Source organism: Gossypium raimondii, chromosome 1 (genome assembly GCF_025698545.1).
Source record: "Gossypium raimondii isolate GPD5lz chromosome 1, ASM2569854v1, whole genome shotgun sequence".
Lineage (NCBI taxonomy): Eukaryota > Viridiplantae > Streptophyta > Magnoliopsida > Malvales > Malvaceae > Gossypium > Gossypium raimondii.
The window spans coordinates 39029962-39055374 of record NC_068565.1 but is presented as its reverse complement, the minus strand read 5'-3'; the positions used below and the strand labels follow the sequence as shown (position 1 = coordinate 39055374).

The window sequence follows — 25413 nt, the reverse complement described above, 5'->3', positions numbered from 1 at the left end:
GGCGAATTTCGAACACCGCTAGTATTGCCATACATTATAAAAGAAGAAAAAAAAGGAGAGAGAAAAAGAAAAAAATTAAAATTAAAAATTAAAAATTAAAAAAATATATTTTTAAGTTTATATGATGTGGCAGATTATTATTGGTTGAAATTTTTTAATGAATATAATATTTTGTGTAAAATGGGTAATAGAAGAATAATTTAGGTACCACTTGTGACTAAAAAATCAATATTTTAATAACCCAGCCAGTGGTCAAACCGATCAGACAATCAATTTTGGTCCAACTAGACCTGATCATGGGTCGGACCACTCATCCAGGCTCGAAGTCCTGTCCAAAAAATGAGAGGATTTGGGCCAAATTATAGGCCCTAAAAATGGGCTTGGACAAAAATTAAAGCCCATTTTCTAAATAGGCTAATCCTTAGGTAGGATTTTTGGCCTAGGCCCCGCCCTGATCAACCTACTTACACAACCTTCTCCTCCCCTCCCCCACGACCCACCCTATGCCAAAAGAAAAAAGGACTGGAACTGAAAAGTGAAATCCCATTTCTCTCACCATCTCAGAAGTCAAAATATACACACATGCAAAAGGCTAAAAACCCAACTACTACATACAAGTAAACCTAATCATGGACCAGTCCACCCATCCAATCCTAAAGGCTCACTCGAAAATTGGAGGGTTTGGGAAAAATTATAGGCCTGAAAAATGAGCTTGGATAAAAATTAAAGCTCATTTTCTAAATAGGCCGGGCCTCGGGTAGGATATTTTTTGCCCTGGCCCAGCTTGAATCAGCCTACTTACACAACCCTCTCCTCCCCTCTTAATTGCCACCAGACGTGTGAACATTTGGACTGGAAATACTGTAGCAAAATAGATAAATAATTAAACAGCTATAGAAAAGATGACCAATCCCGTAAGTTAACAACTATAGAAAAGACGACAAAAACAGAGTAAGTATTTTGGATACTTAGTAAGCTCATAGGTATTGAAACAATAACTTACCTTGATTTATAAATAAATGTATCAAACTAGTTAATGAGACATAATAAGCCTAACATCGCAATTCACAACAAATAGGTGAGTTCATTATATAACTGAATCGCAGAGCATTTCAACATTTAATACGCTATTTGATTTAGTACATTCACATAAGTTCCACAATTTACAAGCATTTTCATCACTTAATCATCATATAACCGTTTGAGTATTAAACTAGTAACATATCATTTTCGTTCCTCTTTTTCTTAATTTAAGTAGCCTGACGAACTACAATAAAAAGATTTGGATACACAGGTAACTACGCCACACCAGAGAGCATCGTAGTGCTAAGTAGAGAGCACCGAAGTGCTGATTAGAGATTACCAAAGTACTGAACAAAGAGCATAAAAGTGTTAAACCTGTACTAAAGCGCAACTAAACCTATTGGCATGTCAATCATATCCTAATCGCGTACTAAGTTCACATGGTCATAAATATTGTATCCGTATCATTTAAATCACTGTAGAGTCATCATATACATATCATCCCATCATAGAACATTTCTTTACAGTTTAGTCCATATCTCACATTTTTGTACCAAATCATAACACATTCAAAATTACATTTACACAAATAATTTCATAATTCAAAATTTTTATATTATTATTAAACATAATTACACCATATGAACTTACCTAGTAGAAACTGCGATAACAAGAAGTCAGGGACTAATCTATAATTTTTGCCTTTCTTCGATTACCTATCGGTTAGTTCAATCTCGATCTATAATAATGATTCATTTCAATTATCAATTCCAAATACTTTATAACATTCTATTTTATGCATATGATAGTTCAATTTCATTTTAGATGTTCCTAAAGTTTTACATTCTATTCAATTTAGTCCCTAAAATCAAAATTGTTATAACTTTCAAATTGAGCTTCGATTTCAAACTGATCTATATTCCATCCTTCTACAACTCTCTAAAATCTATATTTATAGAAATTTCATATTAATTTCAAAATATTCACACTTTAGTCTTTATGTTCAAAACTAACAAATTTCACTTTACAAATTAGTCCTTTTTCACATCTAAGCTTACAATCTAATCATTTAACACCAAAAACTTCAAGAAATCATCAATGGAAACTTTTGAAAACTTTAATATTTTAACAAATTGGTACACGGGTGAGCTAAATCAAGCTCTCAGGTCCTCAAAAACATAAAAATTACAAGAAACGAACTAAAAATTGCTCACCAAATCAAGGACTAAAGTTTGAATGTTGGTAAGGGTATCCTTCTTCTAACATTCAACCTTTGAAAGAAAAAGAAGGAATGTTTATTTTTTTCTTTTAATTTCCTTTATATACTTAAATTAATTATTAATTATCAATTAATCTTAATTTATTTACTTAAACCTTAATTAGTTAATATTAAACATATTTAACTTAAGTTAGTGCATTCCTATATCGCTTTCCATTATTCAATATATAAATTTGGTCCAATTGCATAATTGTTCAATTAGCCAATTAAAATCTATAGCAATTAAACTTTTACCATTTTATGATTTAGTCCTTTTACCTTAATTAGCTATAAATTCACCAAAATTACTATACCAAAACTCAATATATTTCTAATTTAGACTCGTAAGTATTAAATAATATTATTTAGTGAATCGCTCATCAAAAATGAGATTTGAAACCACTATTTTTGACACCACTAAAAAACGGGTTATTACATATATAGTAAGATTAAGAATGAACTAAATTGATTAATTAAACGAATCATGATTTTTTTAACTTAATAATTCTTTAAACATACTTAGTGGGTTCTTTCATTACCATCCACCAATTTCCATGGGAAATGGTTTAATTACCATTTTAGACTTTTGGTTAATTGTCATTTAAGTCCTCAAGCCTTTGGTCAATTAAAAACTTATAGTGATTGGACTTTACAATTTAATGTGACAAATTTATTGACCAAAATTTGATGTAACAATATATTGTACACATAAATATTAGTATTTAATATTTACGGACTCGATTTACGGAAATAGGGTTCTAAAATCGCACTTTCTGATACCATTAAAAATTAAGTCATTATAGACAATGTGTTGTGCCGGTGAGTCATGATGAAAAAGGTGGAACTAAGGTACTGTCGGCAATCCAACTAGTTAAGGATGTTCATTGTGGTAAGAATATCTACTTGGTAGATCGGAGTGCTAAGAAGACCCCTTTGGAAATGATAGAAGTGCGAAAAATCAGTGGAAAGCCTATTGAGTTATTAGTGGGACTACCACCGATGAAATATGTGGGTTGTGCATCAAAATTATGGGAAAAGTGGTGATGCAAATTAGGCAGTCGAATCGAGTAAATGCTACGAGCGAAGTACATCTTAAACATTTTCCTAATGTTTTACATTATGGCTTGCTGTTGGCTTGGCAAAGACACATGGGCCTTTTCAAAGTCCTGAAAGAGGTAAGCCAAGAGACTTACAAACCAGAGTTAGTGACTGTAACAACTTGTTTTCAGTAAAATCGGAATAATGGTTTCGGGATCACAAATTTGAGCTCAGAAGAAAATTTATTTTAATATTATTTTATGGTCTATATTATGATTGAAATATTGTAAGAAAATTTCGTTAAGAAATTTTACTGATTTCATGTTTAATCTAATAAAAAGGACCAAATTGCATAAAATGCAAAAGTTGAGTTCTAGTAGCTAAAGGGATCAAATAGCTATGGAATTAAAAATTTTGAGGTCCTTATATGGAAAATAGACCATTAAGAGGAGTTAATAGATAAGTATGATTAATCATCAATGGAAAATTAATTAAAGAAAAGAACTAAATTAGAAAGTTGAAATAATAAAAGATGATAAGTTAATTAAATAATAAAATATCATCATTTCTCATCATCTTTCCTAAAAAATTACATGGAAACCCTAGCTAAAAGAAAAGAACTCAAGCAAGTTTATTTGGCTTAATTGGGTAAGTATCTTTGTCTCGTTTTTAATGATTTTTATGTTTCCGAGATCGTAATAGCTTAATTTAGCTATCTCCGGGATTAATTTACAAATTTATAAAAAAATACTAGGGTTTTGCCATGGATTAATATAGATGAGTTATGAAGTTTTATGGTAGAAAATAGAAGGTTGTTGATAGATAAACAACTATTGTAAAGTGAATTTTGATGAAATTATGATTTAGGGACTAAATTGAAAAGATGTAAAATTCATGGAAAAATTCTAAATTTTGTGGAATACAAGGGCTGCTAATGTTACATGTAAAAATTGGCTAGACTTGGAATGAGGATTAAATTGCATGAATTTCATTTTCCGAGCCTAGGGATGAAATTATAATTAACCAAAAGTATAGGGGTAAAATGGTAATTTTGATAAAAATGTGAATTGGATTGAATTAAATATGAATTAATGTTAAATCTATTCGTATAGATCCAGATAAATCGAATACGAAGTTAGATCGTGGAAAAGAAAAAAGTATCGGATTAGTAGATTACAAATCCACGAACAATTGTCGAGGTAAGTTCATGTAACTAAATTGTGTATTTAAGTGTTTTAAATTGAATATTTTTGTATGTGGAATGTATAATTGCCATATATGAGTATTGAACATATATCCAAATATACCCGACAAGTATTAAGTCCCGTTTGAATAAATGAAATTCGATGGATATAGGGTTCCCGAATTGGTTGTAGTCCTGCATGTGTTGCGGACACACCACAGCTCGAAAGAACATCTCGTTATTAACTCTTATGAGGTTCTCGTTATATGGTTTTTGCGAGCTTCCCGTTAATAACTCTTCGAAGCATCCCGATTGGTTGTGATCCTACATATGTTGTGGACACACCGCAGCTCTTCTGAGTGTCCTGATATTTGGCTCTCACGAGCTTTCCATTATTTGGCTCTTCGGAGCTTTCCATTATTTGGCTCTTCAGAGCTTCCCGATAAATGGCTCTTATGAGCTTCCCGTTAATGGCTCTCCAGAGCTTCCCGATGTTGGCTCGCTTGAACTTCCTGTTATATGGCTCACATGAGCTTCCTGATATATGGCTCGGAAGAGCTACCCAATTATATGCTCATATGAGCACTCTCGAATATGAATTGACGAATTACAGTTTTGTACACTTCGTGTGTACTATCCGTGTATCCATTGATATTTTAAATGATTCAACGGGTAAAGTTCTGACATGAGACAATATAAGGATGAAATGAATTATTACCCATATATGTCAGAATTACATGAAAATGATGTTACATGTTATGTTAAAAAAATTAGATGAAAAATACACGTGTATGAGACTTGCCTGATGATTATGTACATTTGTGATTATGAGTTATTATATGAATTACATTACTAACATGTTTGATGAGGATATGTGTTTAGGCTTATGGCCAAATTAATTTGAGCATGTCATATATACTTACCTTAAATGCTATTGAATGGTAAGTTAATTTCCCGTTATACGAACTTACTAAGCATTAAATGCTTACTCTATTTTATTTCCTCTGTTTTATAGTAATTCGAAAGCTCACTAAGGTTGGAAGCTGGTCAGAGCCACATCACACTATCCCTTGGGCTTTTTGTTATATATATAGCAAATTAATTTTGGTTATAATGGCATGTATAGGCTGAATTTGGCCAATGATGGCATGTGTGTTATTGGTTGTAATTAGCCATTGGAATGGCTAGAGTTGGACATATTTGATATGTATATATATGTGGCTTTATCATGGTTGTTATGTTTGAATTGATTGAGTTAATATGTGTGATATAAATAAGCATACATGTGATTTTGGTTAAATAGGTAAGTTTGGATACTTAAATATATGTGATGATATATTATGCCTAAGGCTTGGTTTTGGCTTGATTTGAATGTTTGGTTTTGGCTTGTGAATATGTTAAAATGTTGATGTAGGTGGAAGACAAATTGAGTGAGAAATGTGGCCTTAGAAATGACTTATTTTTGTCCACACGGGCAGAGACGCACACACGGCCTAGCACATGAATGTGTGGTTTGGCCGTGTGTTCCCTGCATCTTAAAAATTGAGAAACAGAATGTTAAGAATTGTTCACATGGCTTAGTACACGAGCGTGTGGCTTGGCCGTGTGACCCAAGTTAGTAAGCACTCTAATTTGGATATGGGCTGGGACACGGTTGTGTGTCTCTACTTCGAATGCCCGCACGGCCTGAGACACAGACGTGTCTCTTGACCGTGTGAGCCACACGACTTGGCCACATGGGCGTGTGTCCTTTGCACCAAGAAAAATTTTAAAGTTTCGCGAAAATTTCTCTGAGTAACTAGTTTAGTCCCGACTTGATTCTAATGTGTAATTTGGGCTTCGAGGGATCATATAAGGACAATATGATTGATTATTACAGGTTTATGATATGAATGAGTAATGATATGAAATTGTCTGTATTTGATCTGTAAATCTTAGTGATGCTCCGTAACCCTGTTCCAGTGACGTATAAGGGTTAGGAGTGTTACAGTGACAATACTAAAGGTTAACCCGGTGTTCAATGTGAGCATGTCTAAGCCTATTTGTGAAGATCAAGGGGATCCTGATCGAGGCAAGTCAAAATGAGGGCAAGTAAGAGCAGTGGGCTCTTGCGAATGAGATGTGCAAAAAAGAGAAACAGCTTGAGTTAGGCAACGACAGAGACACAAGTCGAGGCAAAGGTTTCGAGGGAAATGACTACCCAACAATGTGGCTAGTCAAGAATCAGTTAAGGCATTGAGGTGGTTCCAATACGAGTCAAACTAGTGTCATCTTGAGTATGCAAAGAAGGCATCGCGAGAATAGGTTGGGGAGAATGTCACAAGCTACGGATCAAAGCTCGTGACAAATGCACATGAAGCATCCCATGGAATTCAATTGATTAAATGAGGCTCATTTGAACCACTTGAACTTGCTCGATTTGTGAAACATGTAGATAAAACTTATCTACTTGAAGTCTCGGCCCAATGAAGCATACAATTAAAACTAGAGTTACCAAGGTGAATATTGTAAATCCTACGGGATAAGCTTGTATAGAGTTTAAATCCCTTAGGACTCTCATCTTGTAGATAGACACTAATCTCAACCATTGATATAACTCAATCTGTACTACGGATCTGAAAGAGCTCAACTATAAATAGAGTCATCCCCTTTCATTTGTAATCATCCTATTCATAGTTATAGAATATATTTCAAAGCATTTATTTAAACTGTAACAGCTCGTTTTCATTGAAATCAAAATAGTGGTTTCAGGACCACAAATTTGATGTGAGAATATTTATTTTATTATTATTTTAATGTCAGCATGTTAGTAGTATCGTATAAAAATTTCGTTAAGAAATGTTATCGTTTGCATGTTTAATTTGGTGAAAAAGACTAAATAGTAAAAGGTGCAAAATGAAAGTTCTATAAGTTAAAGGCACTAAATGACTATGAAATTAATTAGTTAAGGGATTTATGTGGTAATTATACTATTGATATATTTTATGGACAAATATGGACATTAATTAAGTGATTTTAAAGGTTAATAATTAAGGTTAGAGTTGTAATTTAATGAATATATGTTATTAAAATAAAGAAAAGACAAAAGCTATCATCTTTTCACTTCTTTTTCACCGAAAATTCAAAGTAAAGAAACCATGGGAGCATGCTAGGTTCACCCATTGAATTATTATGTGCATGATCAAGTTAAGCCTCGTACGGACTTAGATCGAGGGAAAGATAAAGTGTCGGACTAATCGATCCTATTTCATCGTTCTTGTGATCGAGGTAAGTTCGTAAGTTTAAATAGCGTTTTAATGTATTTGATTTAAATGCTATTATGTTAATTGTCATATTATGCTTCGACGGAAAATCCAACGATGTTATGACGATTATCGAGCCCCGTTTGAACCTTAAGAATATATAGGATACAAATGACATGTCATTAGGGTTACCATGTTTCGAGTGTTGGTCCTGAATGTCTTACCGATGGCTGAGTTCCAACATTTGTTGTGGATACTCGTCAGCTCGTGTGAGTGGCATCATGTAGCTATGTTCCGGCCATCATCTTGTGTGAGCAGGCCCATTTATGGCTCGTAAGAGCGTTTGCATAAAGGAAAAAGAAATGAATGGTTTCGGCCATGTGCTAGCACACTATGTGTGAGCTTCCCATGTATCCGATATTATTCTAAGTGGTTCAACGGGCATGAAATGGATGAACCGAAAAGGGTTCCATTTGTCTACACTATGAAATTATAGAAAGGTATGATATCTTGATGAGCAATTTGTGTATAGTCATGTCATGAGAAGCATGAATTCATATTTATTAAGTTCATGGAAATTATCTTACCATGTCATGGTATTGTTAAGTTATGTGTTTAATCACTAACTTGTGTTATTGATGATGCTTAGGCTTGTACCAAGCTATGTTGGATTGATTCATGTTTACTTTTAAGCTTATGCATTGAAATGGTAAGCATTGTTCATGATTTACGAACTTACTATGCATTATATGCTTACGTTGTGTTTATTTTCTATGTTTTATAGATTATCAAAAACTCGATCGGTTTGGAAGCTCGTCGAAGAACTATCACACTATCCAACGACTATACAGGTAGATTTTGATGTTTTGAGTCATGATTATAATGGCATGTATAAGTGTTTTGTGCTTGATGAAATAACCATTATGTTTGGCTTGTAAATGTGGTATTTTGATTTATGAACTTTTGACATTTTAATGCTTTGATGGTTGATGTTGAAATGGTCAAGTAAATATATGTTTTGAATGACCAAATTGGTATATGTGGATGTGGTTTGACATATGGTCAATTGTGCTATGTATTGGCATGATGATTTGTGGTTGTGTGGTTGATTTATGCCCAAACATGTTTGTGTTTAGGTTGATTTTAAGATTTATGATAGAGGTGCCTTTTGGCATATTGGTTGTATGGATAGATACCATAGTAATTTAGCTTTATTATGCATGTTTTAGGTACATTTTGAATGCTTGAATATATGTGCAAATGGCTTGTAGGTGTGAGCATGGTTTGGGTGAAAGAAATGGCTTGAAATTGACCTATTTCTTGTCTACACGGCCTAAGAATTAGTCGTGTGTCTCAGCTGTGTGTGACACACGGCTGTGTGTCCCCTGTAGCTTTCAAAAGGTTGCAAGTCAGGCAGTTGCACGGCCTAGCACACGGGTGTGTGAGGCCATTTCGAGAGTTACAAGGCCTGGCACACAGGTGTGTGGCTTGGCCGTGTGATCGAAGTCAAAGAGTTACACGGGCTGGGACATGGCTGTGTCCCTACTTCGAATGTCCACACGGCCTGAGACACGGGCGTGTCTCTCAGCCATGTGACCCCTGCAGTGTGAAAAATTCTATCTTTTTCCATGAAGTTCTAAATTTTTCCGATTTAGTCCTGAATTGTTTCTAAAGTGTTCCTAAGGCCTCGAATAAGGGACGTTATGCATTAGTTTGATTGAATTATGCCATGATTTACAAAATGGTTGAAATTGAATGTTTTAAGTTAAAATTTTCCGGTAATGTTCCGTAACCCTATTCCGGTAACGGATACGGATTAGGGGTGTTATATAAATACCTTGTGTGCATTGCTTTCTTGTGAATTTTCTGTTCGATTTGGGAGTAAAGCTGACTTGGATGAATTTCACGCAACAAATTCGCTTAAAACTGCAAAATTTGTCAGCTTAAAATTCGATACTATCAGCTAAATATGATAAGAGCAATGGTTTGTGAAGGATCAAGGCTGTTGTTACAAGTGGCTCAAACAAGACAGAGTTCGAATACATTTGTCGCTGGCTAGTTATGGCCAACAGTGAAAATGTCGCATGTGTGATGCCCGATATTGAAAGACTGTATGAGTTTGGTGGTGATGTTATCCATGCTTGTGATTGCAAGTCCAGTGAAAATGTCAAGGGGCGGAAAGTACTTGTTGACTGTGGCAAGCTTTTTTTTTTTTAAGATAAAAGAATTAAATTCGTTCTAAATTTTCATATCAAATATGACATTAAAATGCCATTGTTTTTAATGGGAGTTAAGAGCTGTATAACCATAACATAAAAAAGTTTTAAAATTCGATCACCAAAACCTAATCTTAAATAAACATGTGACTGAACTTCCAGCATGTTAGTTTACAGCCAACTGAATCGCGCATAATTCGGCCGCTTCCACTATTCCATACCATTCAGAGTTTATTCAATGTTTTCTATTCTGAGCTTTCCCCTGGCTCATTCGGTGCTCTAAAGAATAAACAATTTTTTTATACTTTCCAAAATACCCTTCAAAATATGTTATATTTATGGTATATATTTGGTTAATCGTAACATCATTAACCTTTTAATATAACATTTTAATATTTTGTTAAAAAGTCTACTTGAAAAAATATAAAATGCTTCGGTTGATTAAACAATAATAAATTAAAAATATTATATTATATCATTTTAATATGAAACATCTTATAAATTGTAATATAAAGCTTTCTAAAATAATATTTTAATAATATCTTATAATTATTAAATAAATTATTATCTTACTAAAATAAATTTTAAAATAAAATATGATTTTATAATAAAGGGTAAAATTGACATTTTTGTTTATTCTTTGCATATTCTGTAACCCAAACGATGTATTACTCTATTCCTCATCTATTACATTCCACCCGACCAAATTGCATAATATCTCTATTCAATTCCCACCGAATACCATTCCATTCCTTCTCTATTTCATTAGAGCGAATTTAACAAAAACTAGAAAGACTAACTTGTAGAAAAGCATATCTTAAAGGTAAGGTTGATCAGATTCTTATTCTATTGTCCACTCGTGTTTTCTTGGGTGTAGGTCCGGCTTGCAAATGTTCAGAGCTTGATTGAATCTAAAGCAAGAAATTGTAGAGTATAGGTTAAAAAAAAAAGTCATATTACTATGAAAATATAACATAACTAAAAATATTTCTCTAAAGACAAGACAATCATGCAGTTCAGAGATTTATCACCTTATTGAGTTTGTCCCTAACCGTTTTAACCGTCTGATTCATTGACTGGGAAGGGAAGTAGTCCTGAAAGCAGTCCCCATATCAGCATAGAGCAAATATTTATCACACAAATTCCACAACCATGTATAATATTCTTATATTACTATAGCAACCAAGGCATTAATAAAGAACTCTAGCAAAAGCAAAGAAAGCAATGGTGAAAAACAACGCAACAGTTAACCGACAAACACCTATATTAAACTTTCTCCAATCATAAAACACCTAATTCATTTCTAGTTATTCGGCCGCGTATGCATTGATTCGAGTCAGATGTTAATATACAATAATAATATTTTATATAATAGCACTTATAGCGCCAATATGAGTTACTAAATATTTTGAAACCAATTCAAAATCTCAGTATGCAGTTTCCATATAAGTGGCATATATAAAAATAAAATGCATATTCGTAACTATATTCATGTAAAAATGATAAAAATATAAAAAGTACTTGACTGACAGAAACTATTCTTGGTAAGAAGTGAAACAACATTTCAGCAACCCCATCAAACACTTGAGCATTCTAACACCCACAAATTTAAAAGAACATCTAGATCAAAATGCTTTAGCATGTTTGGCTCAATTGTTTTAAAGAGGAGTGAAACTTCTAGATCTTTAGGCGTACATCTACATTCAAATCTGAGCAATAATTAAGAAAAATGAAAAGAAAATAATGGAAGGTAACAACAAACTTTCCTTTAGAAGAAGTTCCAACAATTTATTGTTTGTTTCCACCAGTAAGTCTAAAACAAGGACCAAAATGTGAAACTCAAACACCCAAAGATTAGCAAGGCTTTTTTCTCTCTTTAACACCCTTTCTGACATTTCATTTATGTTAGGGTGACGGGAAAATGCTACAATCAGCTCCTAAATGTAATCCCAATAAATCCATTTTGACCAGTAACAAAACCCAATCCATCTCAGTCACAACAAAATGGATTACACAAACAAAGCCCTAAATTAAAGCATTATAATAACAGCCAGATGCACAATAAAAGAAGATTATACATACTCAGGAATGACATGTACTCTGTCCAATCAACTGGACCTAACTTAATTCAACTGGGGTCGGCAGCTGAAAGGTATTTACAAACTTAGCCTTACAACATGCTTCATCTAAGTCATAAACAACTACTAGAATACCAAGTAGTGCCAGTGAACTTCACTGGTCAAATTGTAATAAAGAAGAAGAAGAAAGAAATAAAATGAGTTAATTTTTACTTTCAAACAGTAAACAAGTTAAAGGATTAAAATCTGGGATGATGTTGTTAGAAAGTATTCCACACCTTGTCAGATGACACTCTTGTTATTCGAGCATTATTACTGTGAGACCTGAACTCTGCATCCCCAACATCCCTAAGGAGAGGAAAAACCATAGTTTATTTAGAGAAAGAATGCAAAAAGGAAATAATGATGACAGTAGCAACATGAACTTGAACAGCGTACTACCTCAGTCGATTATTAATCTGGTCAGGAATATGATGAGATGAAGCAGGAAGTGATGGAGCCTCATTGGAAGAGAGCACGCGATGAACTGGATGCCCTTTAGATCTTTGAGCTGATATCACAGCATAACAACATAACATGCATGAGAATATATAATCACAACTAGAAAGCAGTTCCTATTTGAAACATGGACATTCTTTTTTCCAATTATATGTAAAAGATAGGTACGTCAAAAAGCTAAATTTTTAGAGTAATGTATAAGCATACAATTCAATCTTGCAAGGATTTCTTTCCTTCTGCCTTCTAACTTATCTTTGGTGTCATCAAGGCTTTCAAATTGAGAAGCATATGAGACCAGCAAACGATTCCTCAAGAACACAAACTCGTCCAATTTTCTCTTCGCAAACCTAATGGATTAAATGGTTAACAAAATATATATTCAGTTTTTCACCAATTTGCATGGTTGCATATTAAAATTAGCTTTCCAACAGAGGTATATTATTGACTAAGTACATGAAACAGTGTGACAGTTATTGGAGGAAAATGTTAGAAAAGGGTCAAGTTCAATGACCTGGCATTGCTAATGAGTCGAAATTTGATCCAATAAACATCAGTAAATTGCTCACAATCTTCTGCATCCATTGGTTTACATCTGAAAGGCAAAACAAAATGTGAGCATAAGCATCATCAAAAGTTTTCTTCAAATAATTAAAAATGGAAAGGAAAAAATAAAAAAGAAGAGAGAACTTACTTACTCTTCAACGTCTCCGTAATTAGCAAAGAGTTTCAGCAAATCATCGCCACATCCCAACGCGGGAACGTTCCTCACAATCAAATATCTGTCAACCAACAATTCAATTTCATTTTTGGTTGTGTTTGTGGCAAGATAGATTTTAGCTTCAACAGTTTCAATTTTAGGACTTTTTGATGATTTGTTGGTGAAATAAAATGAACTTGAATTCTTCAACTGGAAACAATTGGTAAGTAAACAAGGATAGGATTGACCTGGATTCGTCGCAGACTGTATAGACGCAAACCGCTGGCGGATCTTCTTTGTAACGAGGCATGTTGAAAATTGTTGGCTTTTTACCTCCAAAACTCACCACGCACTCCCCGCGCCAACGCTGACCCTTTTGTCGATTGCCTGCAAATCTCGATGCATCGTTTTGGGGTAAACCAACTGGGCTGTTTTTTTTTTTCAACTATCACTTTTTTAAATAATAAATTTAATTATATATACATATTATATTGATTTACATATAATTTTAAAAATAAATTTTACAGATTTACAAATAATTTCAATTTATTTATAATTATAAAATTTTTAAAAATATATAACCACATAAATATTTTCAAAAATATAATAATAAATTTAAAATATATAAAAACTGTTGAAAATAATAATATATAAAATTTTAAAATATATAAGAATACATAATTATTTTAAATATATATACTAATAAATTTTAATTTTAATTTTATATTAATATTAAATAATAATAAAAATCCTCTCTCCCACTATCCCCCCTTCCCCCATCCCTCTCCCTCTTTCCCCCTAAGATAAATATTATTTGTTAAGTCAGTTGTCAGTTAATTACTAGCAGTTAAAGCGATTAGTGCTGTTATTATTGTTGGTAGCAAAAGTATTCCTTGTTGTATAAATACCCTAGCTCAAGTATTCTCAGGCATGAAATTGAAACTTTAAACATTCTGTGTCTATCCTTGTTGTATTGTTTAACATGGTATCAAAGGTCTCTCCTTACGAATTTTTGAGGATTTGTGGAGCATTCATGGTTGTTCCATTGCACCAACAATGGTTTTTTATTCAATTTTTGATAGTCGCTTCTTTTCCACCAAGAAGATTATAGGTGTCGAGATCCTTCAGGTAAGGTGTTTGTGTCTCGTCATGTCATGTTTCATGAAAGTATTTTTCCATTTAAAAATATTCTACATACATCCAAATTGTCTAGTAGTCCCTCAATTGTACCATCTAGTTCTAAATTAGTTATATTTCCATCGTCCTTAATTGCAAATCAAGGGTTACCTCACGAGTCCACAAGTTTATCTATATAATCTAATACAATAATTAATTCAACTTCTATATCAACTTCTCCTAGTGTGTCAACATCTTCACCTTCTAATAATGTGTTAGCTGTTTCCCATCCACTAACTCAATGTCCACCTCAAAGTGAGCCATCTCAGGTCACTAATACTCATCCTATGGTTACTTGTAACAAAGTATGAACCTTTAAACCAAAAGTATATGTCACCAAGGTAACTAGTTCATCTGATATGTGCCTACTAATGGTTTATCTGCTACTGTACCTATTGATATTCATGAAGCAATGAGCTCATCTTACTGGTAAGAAGCGGCGAACAGTGAGTTACAAGCTTTTCTCAGAAATAATACTTGGAGCCTTTGCCCTCTCCCACTTTTTAGGAGATCAATTGGTTGTAAGTGGTTGTTCAGAATGAAGAAGAAGCCTGATGGATCTATGGATAGGTATAAAGCAAGACTAGTAGCTAATGGGTTCTCTCAACATGCTGGTTCTGATTTTTGTGATACTTTTAGCCCTAAGGTTCAAGCTATAACAATATGGACTGTTCTGAAAATTATTGTTATTAATGGATGGGTGTTAAGGCAAGTTGATGTGAATAATGTTTTCCTTAATGACACCTTGACTGAGGAAATTTATATGGATCAGCCACCAGGTTTTAAGATGTATAGAGCCAATTAAGAACAGCTTGTGTGTAATTGAACAAGGCACTGTATGGTTTAAAATAGGCCCTTCGAGCCTGGTTTCATACCTTGAGGCAACATTTAGGGGAGCACATTGGTTTTCAAGCTTCTAAAGTTGATCCATCACTGTTTTTTTCAATAGCTGATGCCTCAAAAATTTTTCTAATGGTATATGTATATGATATAGCTGTGATAGATAGCTCATCTGAAGAAATCAACCAAGTCATCATGCAGCTTCACAACAAGTTCTCTCTCAAAGACATGTGTGAATTTCACTTTTTTTCTAGGTATAGAGGTTCACCGCACCTCCTGTGTTAATTTGTTTCTCTCTTAGAAGAAGTGTGTTTTAGATTTGCTTCATAGCAAAGGCATGGCTACAGCCACTGCTACACCTACACCTATGGTAGGCAGTCCCAAGTTGACTGTTGCAGATGGTAGTCCACTTGTTGATGTTCATGAATATTAGAGTGTTATTAGCAAACTACAATATGTGTGCATTACACGACCAGAGATTGCATTCTATGTCAACAAGCTTAGTCAGTACATGAATGAACCTTGTAACGCTCACTAGAAGGCTGTAAAGAGGGTGTTAAAGTATTTGAATGACATTATGAATTATGGTTTGTATTTCAAAAAAGGACAGTTTAACCTAGTTGGCTACATTGATGCTAATTGGGCCTTTACTGTTGAAGATAGGATATCAACTATAGGCTATTGCATTTATCTTGGTTCCAATCCAGTTGCATGGTGCTCCAAGAAGCAAGTTTTTCTGTCCAGATCCTCATCAGAAGCAGAGTATCGAAGCCTAGCAGATTGTGTTTTTAAGTTGTTATGGATAAAGCAACTTCTAACTGAGATTGGTGTGTTTGTAAAACAACCACTAGTTGTATGGTGTGATAACACATCAACAATGGCAATGGCTACAAACTCTACTTATCATGATAAGGTGAAGCATGTGGAAATTGATTATCACTTTGTGCGTAAGAAAGTTCTTGATGGCATGCTTTAGGTCAATTTTGTTCCATCAGAAAGACAAGTGGCTAATGTGCTTACAAAGCCAATTACACTAAAACAGTTTTCTACTTTTAGAGAAGCTTTACGAGTGTTGTCAAGTGAAGATCAATTTAGCAAAAGTTAGAAAACCAAGGAAATGTTAAGATAAATATTGTTTGTTAAGTCAGTTGTAAGTCAATTGTAAGTTAGTTACTAGTAGTTAATGTGGTTAATGTTGTTATTATTGTTGGTAGCAAAAGTATTCCTTATTGTATAAATACCCTAGCTCAAGTATTTTCAGGCATGAAAGATTGAATGAAAATGAAACTTTAAGCATTATGTTTCTATCTTTGTTGTATTGTTTAACACCCACTCGCGTCCCTCTCTCCCCTTCTTTGTTATATTATGCAGTGTGAATTATGTATTATGTAGTGTCATTTAGTAAAAAACATTTAAATAATAATATTTATTTTTATTTTATCTTTGCATTAAAAACCCAACTTGATTACAGGCAAGTTGAATACTCTGTTTCATATTTTAGCTATGCTTCACTCTTCTTCTTTTTTATCAATTTTTCTGGTCCTCTTCATATGATTTCTTGTTTCTTTTACTTTTATGGACCAAGTATCCACAAAAACCAACTTGATGGAGGGGCTTTTTTATTTAATACTAATATAAAATTTAAATTCATTATTATACAACTTTTTAAAATATTTATTTTCTTTTATATATTTTAAAATTTTATATATTATTATTTCTTGTCAACAATTATTTTTATGTTTATATATTTTTAAAATTTATTATTATTTTTAAAATTATTTATGCATTTTATATATTTCTTTGAATTTTTAGAATTAGGATCAAATTGAGACCATTTGTAAATTTTGAGGGTTAATTTTTAAAATTATAACTAAACCGATATAATATGTAAAAGTTGATGGCTAAATTTATTATTAGATCAATTTTTATTTGTCATGTCGCCTCAAATTAATGCAATTAACGAAAATTGATAAAAGAAAAAACAATCTTGATTAGTTGGGTGAGCAATTTAAAAAAAAAAAATCATTGTTAGGAAACTAAAAAAGAAACAAATCAATAGTTCAATGATCAATTTAAAAAAAATCATAATTGAGTGGCCCAAAAAAAAATGGCCCATAATTGGGTGACCTATGGTATAATTTGCTCATCTTCTTAAAATATTAATACTATTCCTTTTTCTCTTTAAGACTTTTCAAGGCCATGAAGTTTTGTAACACTAATTTTCGATTTCATATTTTTTATGGTTACAATATTAGAGGAATGTAAGGGGAATGATAGGGTTTCAATTCATGCCAGTTGTATGTCAAATGAAAGTTTTAATCATTACTCCAAATAAGTCTTGGCTTACCCGATTTGACTGTTTAATGTCAATGTAGTTGTTGATTGGTCAATAGACCTATTCCTGCCCTGGTTGGCTACCTTGCCCGACTCATTTGGCCCTTGAGTTATACATGTCCTTCCACTTTGGTACCTAAACTATCATTTTATTACCTGGTTCAACCCTTTTTTTTGTAATGATGTTAAAAAAATCAATTGACATGATGCTCCAATCAAAATGTGTCATGTGACAATTAATTAAGTTTATTCAAAATAAAAAAATAAAAATAAAATTAAAATTTTTAAAAAATTAAAATTTTAAATATTTAAATATTAAAAAATACATTTGACTTTGACCCACCATTGACTGGTGTTGACCACCATTGACCATTCACGTGACGCTATTAGAACGTGGCACATGTCCTTTTTTTAATATTATATATATATTATTGATTAAAAATGTAAAAATCATATATAATATATAATATATAATATATAATATATAAATAATTTTAAAAATTAAAAATTATAAAGTATATAAGTACAAATTTTAAAAATTCAAAATAATATATAAAAATTAAAAAGGTATTTAAATTTAAAACAATTACAAAACAAATAAAAATTCAAAATATATAATTTTAAAAAATCATACATTTTATTTTTTTCAAAACAATTTAATTTTTTTTCTAAATTATATATTTTGAAAATTTAAGTATCCTTTTTCAATTTTAAATTTAAATACCTTTTTGAATTATAAAATTTTACAATTTATATATATATTATTTTGAACTTTTAAAATTTATATTTATATATTTTAGAATTTTGTAAAAATTAGTTTATAAAAAATTTTATTTTTTTAATTATTTATATATTATATATATTTTTTACATTTTAATCAATATGATATATATAATATTTAAAAACTGGGAAAGGGACATGTAACATGTTCTAATAGTGCCACACGGACGATCAATGGCCAGTCAACACCACTCAACAATGGTCAATTGATTGCGCCACGGTGTATGAACACCAAGTAGAGAATCAACACAAAATATTAAGAATAAATGCGGCTTAACTGCAAGTGTGACAAGTCAGTTGTGATATTTGTGTTACAACGGAACACATAGTATTCCGAGGATCGAACCCAAGAGAGATTGGGTGATAAAGTGACTAATAATGAAAATGCATCCAATTACAAAGTCTAGCTAGCTACTCAGTAAGCATTATAGTACGGAAAATCATCAGCATAGATTAATTACACTAACTTACACCTAGGAGGACTAAATCGCAAAACAGACAAAAGTACACAAATATCAATTCAATGGACTAAAGTGGCTGGTTGACTTCCATGTTGCTAGTCAATTCTTGGATTAAGGATCTAAATCATTCAAACTCCTGATTGGTCTAATTTTACCTTTAGGTCACCATTTTACCCAATTAGACGATTTAGTCATGTTTATCTCTCAATCTCACTAAACTAAATCGAGAGAACCAAATTGGTTCTCGATAGGCTCTCCTTTCAGTCATGCCTATCTGATTATTCACCTAGAGGCGTCAATTCTAGGTTTTGAAGTCTATTCAATTTAGTCATTTTTTATGATTTAGTCTCTGCCCTAAAAACTAACCATGCAACATTTCCCTCAACCAACCACCATAAAATTTAGCAACTACCCATCATCAAAATACAAACATTAGATAATGTCATCCTTAAACGATTCATAAAAGAAAGCATAAAAAGCAAGGTTGATAAAATCTTAGTGACTTTTGATGGAGTTTTTGTGGAAGATGATAGTACCAATGGTGATGAAAGCACAACCAAGGTTGAGATTTTTACACTTTTTAAGGTTACAAAGATGAAATCTATTAGATGCTTTAAAGAGAAATCAAAATTCAAAGAAGAGTTTTTGTACCTAATTGCAAGAAAGCTAAAGCTACAGTAAAACTAAAGAAACTAACAAATATCAACTAACTAAGCTAAGAAAGGAAAGAACTCTAAACCTAAAAATGGTTAAGAGAGTAAAAGAGAAGCTAGAAAGATGATAAATGTGACTCTCTCTCTCTCTCTCTCTCTCTCTCTCTCTTTTGTTTGGAATCAAAAGTGCCTTTAATACAACCAAGTTACAACCCTCAAATTTGACAAAAATACCTTTGGAGTGTATGGGCTGACTTAAGTTGGTGTTGGACACAAAATTACCCTTGCAGTATTTTTCACCCTATCAGACTTTAGTGTCGCAACACCCAAGCTTTAGTGTCACGACATCCTCGATAGTGGCACAATCTTAGCTTTGAGGGTTCTTTATGTCACAACATCCTCGAAAGTGGCCTTGATTTCTTCACTTCAACCATCAGCAGTGGAATTGCGACCTTGGAGAAATGGAGTCACGACCTTGGGCTCAGTGTCACGACACAACACACCTAGTGTTGTTACACCCTTGGCAAATTGCTTTAGATTGGTTTCTTGTTGAAGTTTTGCTCCACTAAGGTGGAAAAGGTTTAGTGTCGCGACATCCTGGCATTAGTGTCACAAAACCCACATTAGATGCAATTTTCCTCAAGGTTTGGTTGTAGTTGTCTGTTGGAAAAAATCTAGTTTGAAAATCAATTTCTTACATAGTAGAAAATATAATTTTTTTTTAAAAAATCGAGTCGGTTTGTGATATTTATGGTATAAATTTTTCCCGAAATAGTAAATTTGTTTTGAGTGAGATAGATCCTAGGCGTTCCCGACTTTCAACCGAATAACCTTATCCGCTATTCTCGTACCACAAACTTTGGGCTCGAACAATTTCAAATCAAATACAAAATTAAAAATAATTTTATTACTTTTAGTAGGAAATTAAGTAAATCTCTCTTATAGAAATCAATAGAATTGTTATTCCGTGAAAATAGAATTTGTACTTAGAAAAAAAATTCTGACTTATTTTCAGGTAGAATAACAATATCTTAAAGTTGTGTTTTCAGCCCTACCAGTGTCATCTATTTATAGGGAGAGGTAGTGAAACCCTAATTGAATTAGTATAATACAAAAAATATTTACTTAATAGAAAAATAACCCTCTAGTTGAATTAAAAGAGAGAGTGGCAGCTAACCCTAGTTATTTTACTAGGGTTTTCGCCCCTCATACTTGTTATAAGGGGGTTTTGGGCCTCTCTTGTATCAGATCCAATTATATGTACTTTCTAGACTTTTAACCTAGCATTTTATAATTTAATCCAACCCAATACATGTTTTCCTATTTTTCAAAATAAATATTATTTATTAAATTAATTTTCTAATTAAATAATTTACTCAACCCAATTCTAATGCCGTTAAAATCATAACAACTTTACCGTAATAGATATAGAGGCAATTATAGAAAGGCATTATACTTCATATTATTCCATCAAAATAAGCTAGACAAATATGATGTATATACACAAGAAGGAATTTAACTTATTCATTTCTCACTAGGTATTTCAAGTTTTGGTTTTATAAACAGAGATGTTAAAGTCGCACAAGAATTTTAGGCTTGTAACGTTCTAAGGCTTAGGGCGGTGTAACGACCCAGTTTCCAATGGTGTCGAAAAATGCGGTATTGGAATCCTATACCATAAACCGAGTCCATAAGTATAAAATAAAAATATTTACAAATTTATTATAAAAATAAATTGAATTTTTGTAAAGTAACTTAGCCGAAAAAGTAGTGAATTAAAGCTCAATGACTAATTGTAAAAGTTCAATTGCTATTGCGTTTTAATTAAGAAAAGGCTTGGGGGCCTAGATAGAAAATATCCAAAGGGAAAAAACAGTTATTAAACCATTATTTTCTTATAGTTAGTGGATGATGATGATTTTTACATTAAGCTTAATTAATAGTTAAATTATTATAATAAAAGCTAATTAATCTTGTAGAAACCGTTTTTTTCGAAAACAAAAATTTTAGGTTGTCGACTTTAAACAAAAATTGGGAGTCGCCACCAATCTTTTATTGAGATGTGATTGGATCACCTAAAAAGAAACTTTGGTCTACGAGTTTTAGAAAAATGGATCCGTGAGTCGGTTACGTACGAGGAAGGGTTAGCACCCTCGTAATGCCCAAAATATTGGTACCAAATTGATTAAATAATGTCTTGAAGTCGAGAGTTAAAAAACGTGATCCTTAAATTAAATTATTTATTAAGACCTTCTCATTTTGAAAAGAAAGACATCACACCCAATGCGTTAGGGCACAACATTTTATTCTCCCCACAATGAGTTGGTCAAAAATTCGTGTAATAAAATTTAAGAAAATATCTAATTGTTTAAAATTTATAGAGAAATCGCGGCCCAATATGTTAGGGCACAATTCCTTAAAATCCCAAACATTCTATATTTCCTTTATTTTTTTAAAAAATCTTTATCTCAAGAAATCAACGTGTCACATCCAATACGTTAGGACACAACACGCTGAATTCCCAATGATAAGTTTTATTTTATTTGATTTAAAGAGCAATCCTCGATTGTTAGATTTTACAAAAAAAATCGGAACCCAATACGTTAGGGCTCAATTTCCTTGAGAAATCCTAAATACGAGTATTATCTCTATTTTGAAACGTTTCATTTTAAAATTAAATAAAAGATAGTGTAATATTATGTTGAATATGTGAATAAATGCCCCTTAAACAAATATCAATAATAAATACAACAATTTCATAGAAATAATATGAATAAACAAATAAATAAATAAAATAATGACATGCAAAATATCAAATAAGGCAAGATAATTAGGGGTGAGCATTCGATCGAATCGAATCGAAAATTTTTGAGTTAATCGAGTTTTCGAATCTCATTTTATAATCCTAACTTTATTTGAAGTTTTCTCGAATCGAGTCGAGTGAGATGAAATTCGAATCGAATCAAATATATTTGTTCGAGTTAAATTTTAAAAAATAATTTTGGGTCCTTGTAACCATTGTCACCCATCGTAATAAAATTTGTCCACCTTAATCAAATTTTTTGTTAACTTTCATCACTTCATAATTTATTTATTAATTTTTTATATATTGGTTAGCTTCTTTGCTTGCTTAGTTGTTTCAATTATCTTCAGATTCTTGTCACTATGTATTTTAGAATTAAAAATATATTAAATGTAAAAATATGATTTTTTAATAAAATTTATTTTAAAATAAAATGTGAAATTGATACCAATATAAAATTTTAACACGAATATTTTATGGCATAATTAATAATTCAATTTTAATATAAATATTCAATATGACTAAACAATTCAATAATATAAATAATATAAAATGTGAAATTTAATTTAATAATATAAATAGTAGATATAAATAAAATTATTACTATTTATGTTTAGTGATTTTTTGGATAATTTTGATTTTTATTTGAGAGTAAAGGGTGAAAAGTAAAAGTTTAGGGAAAAATAAAAGTTTTGGGGAATAAAAGTTTGAGGGAAAGTAAATAGGGGAGTAAAATTTTGGAGGGAAAATATTAAAAAAAAATTGGAGGGGGGAGGGTTTGGGATAGATAGGAGGTGGGATGGGAAGAGAATAAAAGTTTTAGGGGAAAAGTGGGAGGGAGTAAAAATTTTGGAGGAAAATAAAAGGTTTTGAGGGTTTTTGGGAGTAAAATTTTGAGAAAAAATAAATGGGAGAGTAAAATTTTGGTGGGAAATGGATTTTGGGTAGATTGGGGGTTGGGAGGAGGAGTAAAAGTTTTGGGGGGAAAGTGGGAAGGAGTAAAAGTTTTGAGGGAAAAGTAAAAAGGTTTGGGAGTTTGGGGTAAAAGTGTAAAATATTATAGTTTGATATTCGAATTATTCGAATTATTCGAGTTATTCGAATTTGAAAACTCAACTCGATTCGAACTCGAAATTTGAAAAAAATATTCGAGTTGATTCGAATAACTCGATTAACTCGAATAACTCGATTCGTTTAACTCGAAATTCGAATTTTTTTTCGATTTTTTCGAGTCGAATCGAGTTTTGCTCACCCCTAAAGATAATAATAAAAATATGCAAACATAAATTAATAAGTAAATGATAAACAAAAAAAAAATATACATGTACACATAAAAAATACATAAGTTTAAAACAATTAAAATAATATCAAAATTAATTAAATAAATTAAACATGTGTATAAAATATACGAAAAACATTGGTTTTTTCAAAGATATAAATACATACATAAAAAACCTATATATATAAAATAATAATAATTACTTATGAAAATTATAAAATAAAAAAACAAATACATTATTAAAAATATTGATTTTAAGAGAAATATGAAAAAAATGACTAAATTGAATTGCAAGTAAAAATCTGGGGTAAATCCGCAAATAAATAAAGTCTGGAGGACTAAATTGAACGCGCGAATTACATAGAGGGGCTGGAAGGGCAATTTTACCTTCTCCTCTAAAACGGCGCCGTTCAACTGGATTAAATTGGAATTTAAAATAAATTAAAGGCCGAATTTAAAATAATAAAAAAACCTAATTGGAAATATATTAAAAGGTGGAAGGGCTAAAAAAGCAATTTCCCCTCCGCTAAAAAATACGCAGATCCTAGGCCGGTTCGTGTCGGAGACGGGTCAGCCTCCCCAAAACGACGCCGTTTTGGACGTCTGGAGGCCCTCCAAAACTCTCTCTCAGCTCTTTTGTTCTTGACCATTGGTAGGTCATTGGCCTTCGTTTACCACCGTCTTACCGTCGATCTCGATGTCGGCCCACCAGTATCTGGTGGCGGAAGAGGAAAAATCCCCCTTTTGGTCTTCTCGGCCACTCTAAGCCCGATTTCGGGTTCGAAACTTCCAAAAAATCCACAAAAAGCCTCAAAACGTCAAGAAACCTTTCGGTTTCCTGCCACCGATCCTCGGGGATGGCTCCCTCGACCGTTTTAGAAACAAATAGGTCGTTTCTTTACCTTTATTATTTATTTTATTTATTTTACGAATGAAGAAAGAAATAAAAAAACAGATTAAAATAAAACAAATAAAAAAGCTGTAAAAATAAACCTCTGGGCTGATCTTTGCTTTGTATTGAATTTTTTTTCTTTTTTGATTGAAAGTAGTTCTTTTTATTGATTTCCCCCCAAATCAAATCTCGATTACAGTCTGTTCAAAAGCTTCTTATAGCGTATATAAAAATAAATAAAGTAACAAATTTCCTTCCGATTTGATTTGCCAATCTTTGATTCCCTTTCTATTTTTGTGTTTGCAGGTGAAGATTACGAGAATCCGGAGCTTGGCCTGGTTGCGGCGCAGATGACTTAGAAACCCTAGGGTTTCTAATATTTTCCGGGCCATTGTATTTGGGCCTGTTTAGTTTAATCTGGTCTGGGCTTGGGCATATTTTGTTGTAATTGGGCAGTTTCATTTGGGCCCGTTTATTATTTGTACCTGGGGCAAACATCGGGTATTACAGCTGCCCCTCTTTGCTCGTTGTCGTGTAACGGGAACGGAGCAAAGACTTGAAAACGCCCAATTTTCCCTGGTCTTGCCAGATCTTGGTACTCTTCTTCTTCTTCAAGTAGCCTCATTCCTTCCTACTGCATCTTCAGAGGTATAGGAACTAATGCTTCAATCTACTTTACTGCAAATTTTATAGCTTCAACTTGATTTAGTCTGCTTCTGGTGCAACTTCAAGGAGATAAGACTAAATGCGATCTGCTCTCTGCAACTTTAGAGAGATAAGATCCAAGGTTTTAATCCACTCTACTACAACTTCAGGAAGATAGGATTATCGGCTTTAATCTGCTCCTCTGCAACTTTAAAGAGATAAGATTTGCCATCTTCAGTCTACCTTACTGCAACTTCAGGAGGATAAGACTTGTTTTCTTAGTCTGCTCCACTGCAACTTCAGGGAGATAAGACTCG

The 25413-nt window shown here is 32.3% G+C and overlaps 1 protein-coding gene across 1 annotated transcript; it reads right to left on the bottom strand.

Moving 5' to 3' along the window:
* Window positions 1-10542: 10542 nt before the first annotated feature.
* Window positions 10543-13667, bottom strand: LOC105787009 (uncharacterized). Its single transcript, XM_052633732.1, has 8 exons — window positions 13482-13667; window positions 13232-13315; window positions 13048-13128; window positions 12744-12883; window positions 12480-12588; window positions 12317-12386; window positions 10992-11054; window positions 10543-10871 (listed from the first exon to the last, which is right to left on the bottom strand). The coding sequence occupies exons 1-8, from the start codon at window positions 13541-13543 to the stop codon at window positions 10794-10796; spliced, it is 687 nt and encodes a 228-aa protein (XP_052489692.1). The 5' UTR covers window positions 13544-13667; the 3' UTR covers window positions 10543-10793.
* Window positions 13668-25413: the final 11746 nt, after the last annotated feature.